The sequence below is a fragment of the Nerophis ophidion genome, linkage group LG10 (assembly GCF_033978795.1).
Source record: "Nerophis ophidion isolate RoL-2023_Sa linkage group LG10, RoL_Noph_v1.0, whole genome shotgun sequence".
Taxonomy (NCBI): Eukaryota; Metazoa; Chordata; class Actinopteri; order Syngnathiformes; family Syngnathidae; genus Nerophis; species Nerophis ophidion.
Window position 1 is genome coordinate 19844505 of NC_084620.1, and position 18553 is coordinate 19863057.

The 18553-nt window shown below is 39.0% G+C and overlaps 1 protein-coding gene across 2 annotated transcripts in view; it reads right to left on the minus strand.

The window, feature by feature from the left end:
* Positions 1-2693: 2693 nt before the first annotated feature.
* Positions 2694-18553, minus strand: part of LOC133560345 (acetylcholine receptor subunit beta-like) — a 32298-nt gene continuing 16438 nt past the window's right edge. For both annotated transcript variants that reach the window (XM_061912789.1, XM_061912790.1), the window contains exons 5-11: positions 16317-16425; positions 16086-16230; positions 11302-11487; positions 11008-11231; positions 10512-10690; positions 3231-3378; positions 2694-3157 (exon numbers count right to left, since the gene is read on the minus strand). In XM_061912789.1, the coding sequence (XP_061768773.1) occupies positions 3020-3157; positions 3231-3378; positions 10512-10690; positions 11008-11231; positions 11302-11487; positions 16086-16230; positions 16317-16425 (1129 nt within the window). In that variant the 3' untranslated portion in view covers positions 2694-3019. The remainder of the gene's footprint in view (positions 3158-3230; positions 3379-10511; positions 10691-11007; positions 11232-11301; positions 11488-16085; positions 16231-16316; positions 16426-18553) is intronic.

Here is an 18553-nt window from a genome sequence, read left to right on the forward strand (position 1 = left end):
GACATGTTTATATGATAGAGATAAGCGGTGCCTCTCTGTTCCAAACAAAAATTGTATTTAAATATTTTTAAAAGGCATCTTACATGTTGTGCTGTTTTATGGAGGCCAAGCACACATTAAATTGCTTTTAATTCATTTCAATAGGAGATGTTGATTTGAGAGACAAGTAAGTTGAGTTGGGAGCTGTGTCACGGACCCAATTAAGCTCGTAAATTGAAGCTTTACTGTAAACAGAGAGCAATTATGAAGTGTATATTTAAGTCACAATAATCAGACAAGTATGTACATTTTGTTTGTATATATATATATATATATATAAATATATGTGTGTGTGTGTGTAGTTTTTTTTACCTTTCACACAGGGAGTAAAATTAATTAATTTAAACATGTATATGTTATGGTGTGAAATATTTATGAGTAAAAGACACCAAGAAGGTGTAAGATTCTATTAAATTTGGTTCTTCCGACTCCTTTCTGATATTTGAAATGTAACCACATGAGGTTCCTTAATGTAATTTGGAATACACATCTGATACAAAAACATAATAACCATTGACATTGACAGAAACAGGCTACAGAAATGTGACAACTGGGTTTTAACTATTGGGTTTTAACTATTGGACTGCAATATATTTTACCCATGCCGAAATGGGTAAAAAAAAAGTTTTGGCCTGCAACATATTTAAAGAATATGCTGCTTACAAATTACAATGTTATGAGAAAACGATGAAAAATTGAATATTACAAAATATGCCAAACAGTGATATACTCATAATGGTCCTTGGCCCATCACAGGCAATTTTATTTAATTTTTGTACAATATTTCTAAACCAAAGATGATTAAATGAGTTTAAGGATTGAGTTTTCAGCATAGAAATTTGATATTTTTGTAATATTTATTCCTGTTAACAGATGCCAGCTAGCTTAGCAGTGTGCTAGAACGTTATATGGCTAACATGCTTGACTCTCAATTAGGGGTTAGTGTTGTGTGGTTGTGTGTGCAGGAATGGAATGCACACGCATTCTTTTAAACTTTGTACCCCCTTTTTATGTGGGCACCACGCCGATGATAGTAAAGACACAAAGATGTACTTTAGGGAACACCTTAGAGCCATGGAAGGACTGTTTGACGGTTGTTTCTATCCCGGGAAGTAAAGAGCTCAGAGGTGTTCTGCTGGATATTAATACATCACCTCCTCCTCTGTCTACATTCAACTTTCTGTCCCATGCCAGCTATTATCTGTTAGGTCAGACTGGCCTCCCGTACCTTGCCGTGGTCAGGGTCTCCAGCGGGAAAACATAAACAGGCCATAAATCAGCCACAGGTTGATCGTTGAGAAAAGGAACATGTCTCCAACTCGCCCCGCCTCGCTGGACCCTGTAAATACATCAATGACACAGCCTCCTTGTGGAGCAGTCAAGATGGCACTCTCTTGGCCCTTCTTCAGCTCATGTTTGCACAGGATGCCAACACCGTCAGCATGCTAAAGTTGATGCTAAGGCTATTTTGTTTTATGTAATGGTAATACTTTATTCCAAACATGCAACATGTTATATTAAAGAATATTTCCAACATGCAGAATTCACTGGGCCAAAAATTAATAGGAAGAAGCATGCATAGCTTATTCTAAGCATCTTACTTTTTATGTTTGTACATCACCAGGGGAAGAAAAAATAGTAGACAATGTTTGACATGAGTACATTCTGTGTAAAAATGATGAAGGAAGGAAAAGTGTTGAAAAAATAAAATAGAATAAGAGAACGTAGGAGTAAAATACTGTTTGTACAATTGTTTAAGAGGAGGAAAATAATAATTAATTAAAAAATTATCAAGTAGTAAGAGTAGCAATAAAAAAAGTAATTAATAATGGAAAATATATTATGTTAAATTATAATGGATTAAAGATGAAGGTGTAAATGCCAGATTTATTTTATAAAATGTATTTATTTTATTCATGTATTATATACTTATAGTTATATTATTTTATGTATTTTTGAAATTAATAAAATATTGACTTGATATTGTTGAACTTGGCATACATTATTTAAAGAAAAAGAAAAATTGCATTAGTCATTATTGTAGTTATTTAACATATTTCCTTGTAATCCAGATGGCTTCAATACTTTAGTTCCTAAATGCTTATGTAATATTACATGTTGTGACTTAAAGAGCTGGGGTGTGTGCAAAAGTACTTAAACTAAGAACTTTTTTTGGTTATTTGTCAGTAATATTATTCAAAATAATCAAATTGCATGAAGCTTATGCTTTGCAGGGTCAATGGGGGGTATTGATTTGAAAATGTTTATGATTTTTCAAATGCATGCATCATCCCACATAGGGGGAATACCATATAACTGTAGCCTCCCCAGCCAGTGTGCGTATCAAAACATGAGTTGCAAAATATATATTATTGATTAAATATTTTGGTTGAATTCCACTCTTCATTATGATATATATAAAAAAAAAAACACACACACACAATTTGCAGGCGTGTGTGATTGGCAAGGGGGGTGGAGGGGTCGCCTATACTGAAGGAATTCCACAGGCAATTCACAGCTGCAACATAAGAATAGCCTCCACGCACAAAGACACGCAAGAGCTTTAAATACAAAGAGGATTAGTTTGGGCACAGGAATATCCACAAAGCATGTGACACACACTGTGACACATTGAAATGAAAAGCACGAGTGGCTCATTATGGCATAAGCTGGGCCTCATGTGTTTATTTGTTGACACCACGTCGGCTTATTTATGCCACGTTCTCCAAATGAAATAAAAATTACATTATAAAATACAGTATGGCTTTTTGAACATATTATTTCATTGTTGCAAAATGTTTGCTACAGTACTGTGAGTCCATGAGCCTGTAATGTAGTCTACACTTTGGCAACCTGAAGTGGTCAAGCCTGCCTGCTCATCTGTGAAGAGTCAAGATGTTCATTCATTTGCATTTATGTTTATTTGTGCTGCCACACAGGACATGAGTTATTATTATAAATCTTAACATTATTTTTTTTTTTAGAAAGGGTCAGTAGGTGCACGGTTGAGGCTGGCCTTAATAAAAATAGCAAAGGTGCCCACGGTGGTAAAGATGACAAAAATCCAGAGAAACATGCGGTCCACCACCATGGCCACGTACTGCCAGTCCTCCTTCAGCTGTGGAGCATTGGGGAGAGGGTTAGTTAGGAATTTCCTGGGAAATAATGAATATTACTCAAATAAATCTTACAGCTTCGTAATCCTTCTCGGCTTGCAGAGCCTCAGCGATGTACGTGATGGCATCAATGGCTGATTTGAGTTCGGGGGGCAACGATAGATAGCTGCTGGGCCCATCGATGTACTTCCTCAAGTCGGATGACTTGCCCTCTGCCTGGAACCTGAGGATGTATGAACAATGGCACTCAGCATCAAGGGTTGGAATTGGGGGTTAAATCACCAAAATGATTCCCGAGTGCAGACACTACTGCTGCTCACCCCTCCCCTCACCTCCCAAGGGGTTGAACAAGGGGATGGGTCAAAGGTACAGGCTAACTTTACCACACCTAGAGTGTGTGTGACTATCAGTGGTACTTAAACTTTTTATTACAGAACATAAGGACGTTTTTTTTGTTTTAGTACAAAAGTTGGCCAACAGAGGGCAGTGTGCCCCCTGCCAGCATACGGGTGTCTGGTAGGAAGGACTTGCTTGGTATTCACTGCAAACATTGAAAGGGTTTACAATGCAGTGCTGGTCCTGTGACCTCAGTAGTGAAGAAATGCTCCTCAGATGGAGTTGGCCTCGCAAGACTTCCTCCTCCCATTTCCTTCCATCAGGGCTGCAAGTAGCACCTCAGCGAGGAGTAAATTACAATTCATTAAACTAATTCAACTAAAACCGGCTGCGTCTGGTGCCAAGACATGCACTAAATCCAATTAAGTGTGCGTGTGTCTTGGGGGAAACTGCTTCCTCATCAAATTGCTCTTATAGAACCAAACCGAGCTGACCTTTTGCTCATTAGTACGTTTTTATTTTTTTTACAATAATTAAAAAAGGAGAGCTGTGCAAAAATTTACAGTACCCGTAGTTATTTTGACAAAAGAAACATACAGTGAAACATTAACTAGCAAACTCTCAGACTGACTTTTTGCCGTTGACAAAATTGTATACGGCGGTTATCGACATAGCTAAAGTCGAAATTGAAATTTACAAACTTAATTGTGACTTTAATAAAGCATTCTTGAACTTGCAGCATTTTGTTTACATTATTTTTCTTCATTTGTCCATATTATTTTATTTTCAAATGATCTGTCACTATATAATTTTCTAACAAACTTTTTTTATGAGTGCTGTCAAATTGTTATTTTTTAAATCAGATTAATCACACTTTTGAATTAGGATTAATTGTGATTAATCAAAGTATACACGCAAATACTTGCTTACTCAACTTAGATAAACTTAAAAGAAGATTCAAATATTTGGACACAAATGCAATTTTATTACCAGAATGTGATACAAACTTATGTGAATATTTTACTTGAATGCACATCATTTATTTGCTCAAAAGTTGGCAACTGTTTTATCGAAAGCCTGTCGGGGTTTATTTTACGGTGAAATTTGTTAGCGAGCACATCGGACAGAGTCTCCTCAATCATATATACATGTTTTTCTTACTTTCAACATGTCCTGTCCAGCCGCTCAGGCAAATCATACTGTCAATATAGATGCCCATATTTGCTGTACAAATGTACTTTTTGCAAAAGAGAAGTGTGGGATACTTCTATTGTTGCCTTTATTTGACTTTATTAAATGGATATATTTAATGTTTGGCGCAGCTGGACTGGAGTAGGAGGGGATAGAAAGAAAAAAAAAGACAGAGGGAGAAATTGCAGGGACAAGAGGAGGATAAGACAAAAGGAGACAACAACAAAAACTGCAACGATAACAACAACAACAGAACAACATCAGCAAATGTAATATGTACAAATATGATACCAAAAATTATAACAAAGAACCAGGTAATGAAGTAGATAGTAATAACACAGACATGACAATGAACATTATAGATTGCAAATGGAGAATTAAAAATACCAATTGAAATAGCACTATTGACAATTAATAATAATAGTATCTACCTCTATTATTAACACTACAATCGCTTCAAATGCAACAATACATACATGTAATGAATACTTGAATTACAAAACATAAAGGGGTCAGGGGAGAGAAAGAGGAGCAGACTATATGAACCTTATAGCAGTGGTTCTTAACCTTGTTGGAGGTACCAAACCCCACCAGTTTCATATACGCATTCACCCAACCCTACTTTAGTGAAAAATAAAATGTTATTTAAAAAAAAATTCAAGACAAATTTTGTTTTTGGTAACACTTTAGTATGGGGAACATATTCTAAATAACAAAGACTAGAGTTATCGGGTTAGAGTTAGGATCAGGGTTAGGGTTATAATAAGGCCATGCCAAATAATGCATTAATAAGTACTTAATAATGACTAGTTAAGAGCCAATATGTTACTAATTTGCATATTAATAGGCAACTAATTAATGGTGAATATGTGTTCCCTATACTAAAGTTTTTTTTACTGGTGCACAAAATGAACTGTGCATGCACCTTGTTCAAACAACAAAACCAACACAGTGCATAAACCCACAACCAATCACACACCTGCAAAAATCAGTCAGCTGTTGCCGTATCCGTAATACGCCAATAGGGAGAAGTTTGTATTTACACGATGAGTCGGGTGTGGTTTGACCTCCGCCGAACCCCTGAGGCCAACTTACCGAACCCCTAGGGTTCGATCGAACCCTGGTTAAGAACCACTGCCTTATAGATTGTTATGGTAAAAAATAGGTTACCGTAAGCTTCGCAGAGTGCTGTGCTTTTACACAGTTTTTTCCGGGGGGAGGGTTGGTGAGGTCAGGGGGGAGAACAACGTTAATATATGTTTGATGAACTGTGATTATATCCATAAGTGTATGTATGCATATGTGCTTGTGTATGTACAGTATATATGTATGTTTGCACAGTGAATGTGCAAGTGGATGTATGTGCCGCAAATGAAATGAGCCCTCAAAATAAATCATATGAAATAAAATAAAAAAACTATACATGGTTAATGCAATAAGTTTTTGTGTTTAATCACATGAGTTAAGTCATTGTTTTGACAGCCCTTATTTTTTTTTTACTTTATGATGTTGTTATATGTTTTGCCTACTGTACAGTAAAGTTTTCCTACAAGTGCAAATAGGTATTTCAAGTGGCTAATTATCTAAAAACCCCCCACATAAAACAAGCAAAAAACAAAAACAAATTGTATATATAATCCAGGTCAATACTACAATACTTATTTATTGACTTTTATTTTGCGTATAATACTGGAAATCACATTTGTCTGGACATTTAGAGCCTTTGTAACTGTAGTGTACATATATCAATGCTTAGCTGCTTAGAAATATTGACGAATTTAACATCACTGCATGTATTTTTTCATAGAAATTAACCCTTTGGATCACCAATTGACCAAAGTGGTCTTTTTATGTCAACGTCTACTTAAAGGGGACTTATATACAAAACAAACTTCTCTGACCTGTTCATTTTTCTATATTTGGGATCTGTATGAGTCCCTAAAATTTGAGAACAAACCATAAAAGCATTGCGAAGACATTTATAAAACAATTTTGCCTTCCTTCAGACTTCTTCCAAACGAGACTTTTGGAAATTGCCCAATTTGTGACAGTTTACCCCACATATGACATCAGCAGATATTGGCATAAATGTATGGTATAATTTACCCAAGAGTTTGCGCGAGTCTGCCATTGCAGTCAATATGTATGTTCTTTTTTGCTGTCCTCTTTTTGTGGGGCAGACTGGTTCGTGCATCCACATGCATCCTCCATTGTTGCCATTTCTGATAAAAAGTAGCATATAGTTGCAACTTATATCTTTCAGTAGACTCGCGATGGAAGCGCTAAAGACTACAACAAGGAATAGACGCTAGGAGTGTCAAAAAATATCTATTTTTATCCACGACTCATATTGTGTATCAAAAACACCTAACAACAGCTTTGTTGGTAAACATATTACTATTATTATTAAACTTGTAAAGAAGGTATGTCCTTGCTGCGTATCTCACCTTATATTGTAGATGTTTTCCCAGCTTTGCTTAAAGGGGAACTGCATTTTTTTTTTATTCTGCCAATCATTCACAACCCCTATGTAAGACAGGAACTCATGTTTATTATTTTTTAAAATTTCTTATGCATTTTAAATTGTATTATACAGGAAGTACAAGGTGGCTAACAATGAAGCTAATGCGGGTCCTCTATTGTGCCCATAAATCCCTCTAAAAACATCCCAAAACCATAAACAATACTCCTTTTGCATCTCGTGACATGCACCAAGTATTAGCGATATTGTTATTTTAAGCACTAACGCCAAATAACTACTTTTAGCGGCGCCGTGATCACAGGGGTAAGTATCGTTTGCAGCTATTGAGACACTGAGATGGTGAGCTATTGCATCGCCTCTGGGTTGGTAAAAAGTAATTCAAGATTATAAATCATGTCTCTCACTTGTGGCCATAAACCGAGAAGTTGTTCAACTTTGACATTCATCTTAAACCCGATGTAGAGGCAGGGATTTGTTTCTCACTTGTCGCCTGAAATAGTGGGTGCGGCTACACGTGTGTGTGTGTGTGGTTGTGTCCGTGTATGTGTGTGTGTGTGCTTGCGTGCGTGTGTGCGTGTGTGTGTGTGTGTGGGACTGAATGATTGTTGAATGAATAACACCTGCACCTGCCTGTGAATCCTTTTGTCTTGTATAGAGAGAGAGTGAGGTAGGGTGCCGTTACTTCTGTTGACCGAAAAAAGCTATCCTTTTCCATCGTAATCTGGACCATATAGTCCTGCAATCCATCTGCATGTTTTTACTCAAAGGGAAAATAAATCACCCCCAAAACTGCAGTAATGACTTCATGTTGCATCTTCAGACCCAGCGTGTCAGACAGAGCCCTGCTTTCTACTCTCAATGACTATTTGTTTCTGATAGTCACACAACACCAGGAGATTGCAAAAAACACCCAACTTTTTTCTTTGTTACCTGCGTATGGATCATGGTGAATTCTTCGTCTAAAAGGGAACAAATTAGCATCCCATCAGTGGGCATCCCACTTAAAGCAACAATTGTACAGTAACGGATTGTTTTACTATGTCCGTAGTTTGTATTATGTGTTGAGTACTTAATACTGCTACATGATGCTCAGCGTTAAAAGCTTGTTCCGCATCCTCCGTATATTTATATTAAAAAATATAAATTCTGAGAATAATTTTTCCTAAATTATTTGTTGGCTCTCATATAGTATGTCTTGGTAAGTAATAGTTGTATTTTGTTGAAGTAAAGAGCAAACATTGTGACTTGCCAATAAAATTCAAATTCCATTTGCTTAAAATGACCAAAATACATAAATATTACATCCATCCATTCATTTTTTAACGATTGTCCCTTATGGCAGTGGTTCTCAACCTTTTTTTTTGTGAAAAATGTTTGAATTCAAGTACCCTAATCAGAGCAGAGCGTTTTTGGTTGAACAAAAAAGAGATAAAAAAGTAAAATACAGCACTATGTCATCAGTTTCTGATTGATTAAATTGTTTAACAGTGCAAAAATATTGCTCATTTGTAGTGGTTTTTCTTGAACTATTTGTAAAAAATATATAGAAATAAATAAAAACTTGTTAAATAAAGATTTCTACACATAGAAGTAATCATCAACTTAAAGTGTCCTCTTTGGGGATTGTAATAGAGATCCATCTGGATTCATGAACTTAATTCGAAACATTTCTTCACAAAAAAAGAAATCTTTAACATCAATATTTATGGAACATGTCCACAAAAAATCTTGCTGTCAACACTGAATATTGCATTGTTGCATTTCTTTTCACAGTTTATGAACTTACATTAATATTTTGTTGAAGTATTATTCAATAAATATATTTATAAAGGATTTTTGAATTGTTGCTATTTTTAGAATATTTAAAAAAAAATCTCACGTACCCCTTGGCATACCTTAAAGTACCCCCAGGGGTACGCGTACTCCCATTTGAGAACCACTGCCTTATGGGGTCGCGGTGGGTGCTGGAGCCTATTTCAGTACACCCACAGACAACACAGACAACAAACACACGTACATTAATACACTTAGCCAATTTTTTTGTGTTGCCAATCAACCTATGATGTTATTTTGAATGTGCCTGTATTACATTACATATATACTTCGAGAGTGAATATTAAACATTGATGAAAGTTTTTTTATTTAATTTTTCTAGTGCTTTATGAGCGAAATACATTGAATCCCTTCTTTGTGTTCTTTGATTGATGTTATGTACTATGGCTATGAGTTGTTTTTTTCCTTTGACCTCAGTCTGCACCCCCTCTCCAGGGCCCAGGCTAAGACCGATTTTTTTATTTTATTTTAATCTTCTATTTTTTTCTCCCATTTCCCCCCGCCCTTGTTTACCTGTATCTCATCTTTTTTGTAAGGGGCGCTGGAAGCCGGCAGACCCGTCAGCGATCCTGTTCTGTATCCCTGTAATGTTTGTTTGATCTTGAATGGGATAGTGCTGAAAATTGTAATTTTCCAGAAGGAACTCTCCTGACGGAATGAATAAAGTACTATCTAATGAATCCTCATTATCGCCATTGTTAGCTGTTTATTTACGAGTTAAAATGACTTTAAAAAAAAGAAAAACATGTGTGCTTGTCTCACATAAGGATTTTGAATAATAGGCAAAATCCCACCAAAGTTAAGCTCTTTTTTAAGGCAGTGGACCAGTTTTGGACAAGCAACAGCCAACAAGCAACTCAATCATACACTCGCAGACAAGTTTTCATTGTTTCAGAAATTATACGACATCATTGCTGAACATAATCTTGTTGAATTTGTGGTGTCATAATGTGGAAAACAACTATCTGGTAGGTAACACAACGGGGAAAGGTATTTCTATCCATCCATCTATCCATTTTCTACCACTTGTCCCGTTAGGGATTGCAGGGGGGGCTGGAGCCCACCTCAGCTGCATTCTGGCGAAAGGCGGGGTACACCCTGGACAAGTCACCACCTCATCACAAGGCCAACACAGATAGACAGACAACATTCACACTATAGGGTCAGTTTAGTGTTGCCAATCAACCTATCCCTAGGTGCATGTATTTGGAGGTGGTAGGAACCCACGCAGTCACGGGAAGAACATGCAAACTCCACACAGAAAGATCCCGAGCGCAGGATAGAACCCAGGACCTTCGTATTGTGAGGCAGACGCACTAACCCCTGTTCCACTGTGATGCTCGGAAAGGTATTTATGAAACTAAATTAGGTATATAGACTTAAATATAATACAAGGCTAATTACAAAATGGTTACCACTGAGTTATCCCTGGTCTACCCAGCATGCACTGCACTTGGTAAATGCAGTTACATGTAACCCTGAAAGCCTGAGCTTTGACCCAAATAGGGACTCACCTGTTGGGCTTTGGAAACAAGATGGATCTGTCTGGCTTGCGTATGAAGTACTCATCCGCTCCCTTGTTGATAGCCAGTGCCTTTTTCTCCCGCTGGACGGGCAGCATTTCATAGACAAGGGGCATCTCCACTTTGGGGCGCAACATGCACAGGTAAGGGGGCAGCATGTGGATGAAGATCTAGTGGGGACAACAAGGGGAAGCATTTGTGTGAGGATTTATGAGCTTAACCAGGTGTAATTGGCCTGCAGTTAGTTCCCTGTAAGAACCATTTGTCAAACTGTTGAATTTAAACAGGGCGAAAACCCATGGGAACAACTCAGAGGTTGAATGATGTGCTTAAGGGCAACCAAGTGAGGTGATCCATCTCTGCTGACCTTCAGAATGGCGCACACTCAAATAGTAAGGGGAAAGTTATTTAAAAAGGACGCATCAAAAGGAATTTCAAGAGGAGAAGTCAAGTGCTTTGGCATGCAGGAGTGGTTGCTGGTGCTCACCTTGCGAACCCAGAGGGGCATCATGTGGGTGTTTGGGGAGCGGTGGTGGAGGTTGAGCACCACCACACTGAGGATGACAGAGCAGGTGACCAGGATCATGGTGAACATGATGTACTTGACGATGATGGGGACGCCCAACGACGTCTCTGGAATTTTGTCAGCAAGCAGCAGCAGGAAGACGGTGAGGGTGAGCAACACGTTGATGGAGAGGCCCATTTTCTCGCCTGGGAGGGGGGGAGCAAGTGTAGCAAACATATTGTAGCATGAATCAAATACATTTTGACGGGGTCATACCTGCGTCGGGCGGCAGGTAGAAGTTGAAGATGGCGATGACGGTGATGAGGATGCACGGCAGGATGATATTGATGATGTAGTAAAGGGGCTTCCTCTCAATGATTAGGTAGAAGGTCATGTCCTCGTACATGTCTTTGTTCATGTTCTTCCTGCATGGCTTGTGTCTGATGTGGAACTCGCCACTCTCTGGAGGCAGAGCACAAATTCAAGTTTATTATTGTTTATTTATTCATACTGCCTGTCCTCATTAGAGTCCTGTGTGAGTTGGAGCCTACCCCAGCAGTTGGCACAACCTTGGACTGGTCACAGGGCACACACAGTAGAAACCGTTGAATGTGGCCCACCTCCACTGTGTTCTTTTTTTTTTCAAAATTTAAGTTGACATCGGCATATATAGATAAGCGCCTTTCTCGACGTGGTATCTGAGACCGAAAGCAATAAATCTAATCTAATTCAGTGGTTCTCAACCTTTTTTCAGTGATGTACCCCCTGTGAACATTTTTTTTTATTTCAAGTACCCCCTAATCAGAGCAAAGCATTTTTGGTTGAAAAAAAGAGATACAGAAGTAAAATACAACATTATGTCATCAGTTTCTGATTTATTAAATTGTATAACGGTGCAAAAATATTGCTCATTTGTAGTGGTCTTTCTTGAACTATTTGAAAAAAAAGATATAAAAATAACTAAAATCTTCTTGAAAAATAAACAAGTGATTCAATTATAAATATAGATTTCTACACATAGAAGTAATCATCAACTTAAAGTGCCCTCTTTGGGGATTGTAACAGAGATCCATCTGGATTCATGAACTTAATTCTAAACATTTCTTCACAAAAAAAGAAATCTTTAACATCAATATTTATGGAACATGTCCGCAAAAAATCGAGCTGTCAACACTGAATATTGCATTGTTGCTTTTGTTTTCACAGTTTATGAACTTTCATTAATATTTTGTTGAGGTATTATTCAATAAATATATTTATAAAGGTTTTTTGAATTGTTGCTATTTTTAGAATATTTAAAAAAAAATCTCACGTACCCCTTGGCATACCTTAAAGTACCCCTAGGGGTACGCGTACCCCCATTTGAGAACCGTTGATCTAGTTTACTATATTGTTAACTTCATAATCATCACTTAGCAGCGTGAAACAACAACAGCAACAAAACTGTCTTATTACATGCAGGGGTGGATTGGACACCCGGAGTACCTTTAGTTTTCCTGGTGGGACAACCACTATTGTAAACAATCTGTACCAAACGCACCAGGGATGGGGGATATGGCCTCAAGTCTATGTTGCGATATACATTGCAGCCTCCAGCGATAACAATATGTATCACAATATTTTATTTGATATGTAAATCATAACAGAACCATTTCAAAACAGGTTACAAGGGCTCCAATTTGGCTGTGGACATACTTCTGTGTGTATTATTGTGTCAAAACTATTAGTATTCTACTTGCTAGTTATTGTTATAAACCTGCAGTGTCTGGTTACTTTCTGTTGTAGCATGTTTCTTTCAACACTTCTGTTAAAATATACTGAGCACTTACTGTTCTGTATTATGGATAGTTTACATTAGTTATAGGTGATAGTACAAACTAGGGTACCGATCCATTACCAAATAGTTACAGGGTTAGTATTGGTCATATCAATCTTGAGACTGATACTTCAAATTTCCAGATAATCTCAATAATTACATTTTTGACCATGATAATAATCATACAAAAAAAACAGGATGCAATGTAACAATATCAAGTAAATATTTAAATGGTCTCCTACTGTTGACTGTAATTTAAATAATTTGTCCTTGAAGTCCACCTGCGTCCAGAGACTTAATTTCCTCAATTTGCAAACAAATATAAAAATTATAAAATATCATTGTTGGCCCTGCGATGATGTGGCGTCTTGTCCACGGTGTACCCAGCCTACCGCCCGAATGCAGCTGGGATAGGCTCCAGCCCCCCCGCGACCCAGAAAGGGACAAACGGTAGAAAATGTTTGGATGGTAAAAATATATGTTTTCATCATAGAAAAATATTAATCTAACCACTGCAGTGTCTACCACATAATGATAAAATACTTTATATCGCTACTGTCGTTATTTGTATCGATCCAGCCACCTTTGTTTACATTCAAGAGCTCTAGCTTGCTGTTAGCAGTGAGCATATCCTCCTACGATGTGTCGTGTAGCATGTTTAGCCTACAGTAATAATATCTGTAAGAGATGTAGTTTATTTGCCGTCATGGAGGCGAGGATTACTCACTTAGAACTTGCTTTGCTTTGTGGAGGAACATAAGTCACTAGCTCGCTCGCGAGAATCCTACATTGCATTGAGGATGCGGTCGTTCGCTTGCCACTCTCAAATTTGCCAAACACAGCTACAATGTGTCATCGACATGCATTATCACAATATAACGATAGTATTAAAAGCTTTATCATCTGTCACACACATATATAATCACAACGAGGGAGAATTTTGAGCAGGGCGCCCCCAAAAGTAAAGATGTGCCAATGGTCCTCAGGCCAAACAGCGATTTTTACAATGCAACAGCACGACCTGCACAAAATGTAGCCACATACCGCCATATGAATATAATGTACAGTCATATAGATTGTCAGGTTCAATAGATGGCAAGTAGTTAGCCTGTAAAAATAATCTTAAAATTTGACTATAAAAAACTGGCAGTTCAGTCACCAGAATTTTACTGTAAAATGTACACGTTTTGATTTTACCAAATTACTGTAAATTTAAAAAAAAAACTGTAACATTGTTAATTTTATGTAAAATTGTTGTGTCACTCACACACTCTGTGCTTCCTACTACTGCGGGAGCACACAGAGGCTCCGCTGGAAGCACCAGACACGCCCCCATCAAGCAGCCCGCGCCCACTCTCCGCCACAGCCGGCGGCAGTCCACACCTGACGTTGATGAAAGACAACAGTATAAAGATGGCCGACGCTGACTCTTCGATGTCGGAACGTAAACTAGTCCTCGTAAGCTGCGTGTCTCTGACTACCTCCTGATCTTGCTCGTTGCCTGTTTCCTTGTGCCCTTTTGTTTCCCTGATCCCTGTTTCTCCTGCTCTTCCCACAATGTTCGTGTCACCACCGCTGTTTCCCTCCTGGCCCCATTTTGCCTTCCCGGATCCTCGACCTCGTTTTTGGACTTTGGACCTGTTCTCCTGCCTTTGACCCCCGCTTGGACTTTGGACTTCCTCTGTTTTGTTTCCCTCCGGATTTGGACGCTATTCATCCAACATGCACCTCAACAACCCCTCTCGGTATTCACATATGGTAATTCAACACATAACCATTTATGCAGACACATAGTAGCATACACACTCCACGTAATCATCAAGTCCTCAATACACCTATTGAACTTGACATCCCGTTGCTGTGCCGTCTCCTTCCCCAGTAGAAAACATAACAAAAATGCTGTTACTGAGCTGCCAGTTTTTACTGTATAATCGGCAAGTTAAAAAAAAAAAAAATCTGTAAATCGGCGACTTAGAAGCCAGTTTTGTTTGCTGAAATATCAATGGCCATTTTTTTTTTACAGTGCCATCCATCCATCCATCAATCCATCTTCTTGTGCTTATCCGAGGTTGGGTCTCGGGGGCAGCAGCCTAAGCAGGGAAGACCAGACTTCCTTCAATCAATCAATCAAACAATGTTTACTTATATGGCCCTAAATCACGAGTGTCTCAAAGGGCTGCACAAGCCACAACGACATCCTCGGCTCAGATCCCACATCAGGGCAAGAAAACACTTAACCCACTGGGATGACAATGAGAAACCTTGGAGGGGACCGCAGATGTGGTGACCCCCTGGGGAACTGGTGCGATGGACGTCGAGTGGATCTAGCACTTCCCTCTCCTCAGCTACTTCGTCCAGCTCCTACCAGGGGTTCCCGAGGTGTTCCCAGGCCAACCGGGAGACATAGTCTTCCCAACTTGTCCTGGGTCTTCCCCGTGGCCTCCAAACGGTCGGACGTGCCCTAAACACCTCCCTAGAGAGGCGTTCGGGTGGCATCCTGACCAGATGCCCGAACCACCTCATCTGGGTCCTCTCGGTGTGGAGGAGCAGCGGTTTTACTTTGAGCTCCCCCCCGATGACAAAGCTTCTCACCCTATCTCTAAGGGAGAGCCCTCTTAGAAACTAATTTCGGCCGCTTGTACCCGTGATCTTGTCCTTTCGGTCATAACACAAAGCTCATGACTATAGGTGAGGTTGGGAATGTAGATCGACCGGTAAATTGAGAGCTTTGCCTTCCAGCTCAGCTCCTTATCCAGCATCCGCACTAAAGACACCTGTCGATCTCACGATCCACTCTTCCGTCACTCGTGAACAAGACTCCGAGGTACTTAAACTCCTCCACATGGGGCAGGGTCACCTCCCCAACCAATGTACAGTGCATTACTGTAAATTGAAACATGTCATTTAATTTATTTTTACCACACAATTCTGGTGACTGGGCTGCTACTTTTTTCTGCCTCAAAATCAACGTCTGTTGTTTTAACTGCATTGCTGTAAATATAAAAATTGTACAGAAAGTAAGGTTGTATTTTTTTTGGTGCTGGGGGAGCCCATTTTGGGAATCTTTTATTTAAATAGAACAGTGGCTAACGAGTGGTAAGCACGTCACCCTCACAGTCTGGAGCTCGGAGTTTGAATCTCCATTGGAACGTGATTGAAATCTCTTTGGCTTTTCCTTCCTCATTCCCGAAACATGGATGTTTGGCTAATGGTATGTTAATTATGTGGTTGTAACTTCCCTCACCACTGAAAGCTTCGTCCAATTGGATCTCCTTGATCTCATTTCCTAGTAAATCCAGGGCATACTGCAACTCTATCTCGGTGGAGTCATACGTGTAGGACCGGAACTGCATGGTGCAGTTTTGCCAGTCGAATGGAAAATATGTCACCTGTGCGAAGGAATACGACAATTTGAAAGTCCATCTGAGCAGTATCAAAAGAGGAGGTGTTAAAGACAGTAGATGCAAATGGTCACCCTAACGCTGCAGGAGCTCAGGTAGAGTGCAGGTGGGGTCCAGGTCACTCTTCCATCGCTGTAGGCCTGCACATGGACATGGAGCGCCACATCGAATACGCCATCATTGCTGCAGGTCAACAAAAACAGCGCAAACTAGGAAAGCACTAAGAGAGTACGGACCTCCGCCTGCTCCAAACTCCCAATAGTAAATAATTCTCAGAAAAAAAATCCTTGTGAGGGAGGTGTAAAGTAAACTTGTGACCTCCAAAGGACCATTAGGCAACTGATTTAAATCCTCAAAAAATATTGAGAATGATCAGTCAATAAACTTAAAATAGTACAATAAAAGGAAAACACAGTATTGTATTTTGTGGCAATTATTGATACGCATAAAAAAACACATTTATTAGACGCATCATCGGCTGAAAATAAGCTGACAATCTGTGAATACATCACCAGGAAGATTCAAGCAATGATAGTACATTGGCCAAATAAAGGAGTGTCAAATGTACAGTATTAGTCTGCTAAGTATATAAATGAGCTGAATTTTTTTTTAATGAAAGAAACTGCTGTTCTAAATGTGTCCACTGGATGTCACATTAGCAATTCTTTGTATCCCCTGCCTCTAGAGCAGGGGTAGGGAACCTATGACTCTAGAGCCAGATGCGGCTCTTGTGATGACTGCATCTGGCTCTCAGATAATTCTTAGCTGACATTACTTAACACGATAAGGAATTCATAATTCCGCTGGTAATCAGTGTTAAAAATAATGTTCAAACTATAAAACATTCTCATGCATTTTAACCCAGCCAAATTAACTTCGTATCAAAACGGACTAACTTAAACAGAGAGCTCAGCACTGCACTTTACTGTAGTAATTGACTCTACAGCTGGCACTAAACGAAAAAAACGTACTGTTTCAAAAATAAGTTTTCTGAATGAAAACGTGAGTGTCGGAATGAAGGTATAGGACTGCTATGAGTAGAAAGAGTCACTGCTCTCCCAAGACTGCCACCTAGGGGCCGAACTAAGAAGACACTTTAAGACAGATCACTGATGATCGACAAACTCACGCCCCATAAAGGAAGTAATAATTATTATGGGATGCAGATGCGTTCAAAGTGTCCAGGAAGAAGTACAACTGAAATATTTTAAACCATTTTGAAACCAAACGTTGATTCTGTGAGTCGTCAAAATCCGGACCATAGCTTTTTGAGTTATGTTGCTAACTAACTAACTAACTAACTAACCAACTAACTAACTAACTAACTAACTAACTAACTAACTAACCAACTAACTAACTAACTAACTAACTAACTAACTAACTAACTAATCTTGTGAAATAATTACAAATTACATTAACTAAAGAGTGTACCTATTTTAAAAAGTACAAATAAAAACAATTACATACTTGTGTGGAACCCAAATTTGGAGCATTAGGACCCTGGGGCAGACAGCAGACCACTAGCCAGGGCTGGAGATTTCTGACAAGTGCAAAAGTTAATTTCAATTGATGAATTCCACAAGATGTGAATGTGTAAGTATTTATTCAAAGGTGTTAGCTGCTTAACTGTTGATAACTTATGGAAATGTTACAGTTTGGTGTAATAATTTTTGGTATTGTATGTTTGTTGCCTGTTTGAAGTTATACTGGCAATTTAGCTATCGATCAGCTGACCTTAGCCCATTATGGAAACAATTGGGTGAATGATAGCTGTCATCAAGAGAATGTTTCATTTGCATGTACTGTAGGTTCACTAATTAGATGGACAGATTCTTCAGGATTCTAGAAGGTTCTTCATCTTCAGTAGGACAAGAGCAACAGCAGCTGTTTGGCGCAGGTGGGCAAATACAGCAACAGGTCAAGATGGTAAAATCTAAAGAAAACATCTTTATTTGTTTTAATATCCATCCATCCGTCCATCCATTGGGGTCGCGGGGGGCGCTGGCGCCTATCCATCCATCCATTTTCTACCGCTTATTCCCTTTTGGGGTCGCTGGCGCCTATCTCAGCTACAATCGTGCGGAAGGCGGTGTACACCCTGGACAAGTAGATAGACAGATAGACAGACAAAATTCACACTCACATTCACACACTAGGGCCCATTTAGTGTTGCCAATCAACCTATCCCCAGGTGCATGTCTTTGGAAGTGGGAGGAAGCCAGAGTACCCGGAGGGAACCCACGCAGTCACGGGGAGGACATGCAAACTCCACACAGAAAGATCCCGAGCCTGGGATTGAACCCAGGACTGC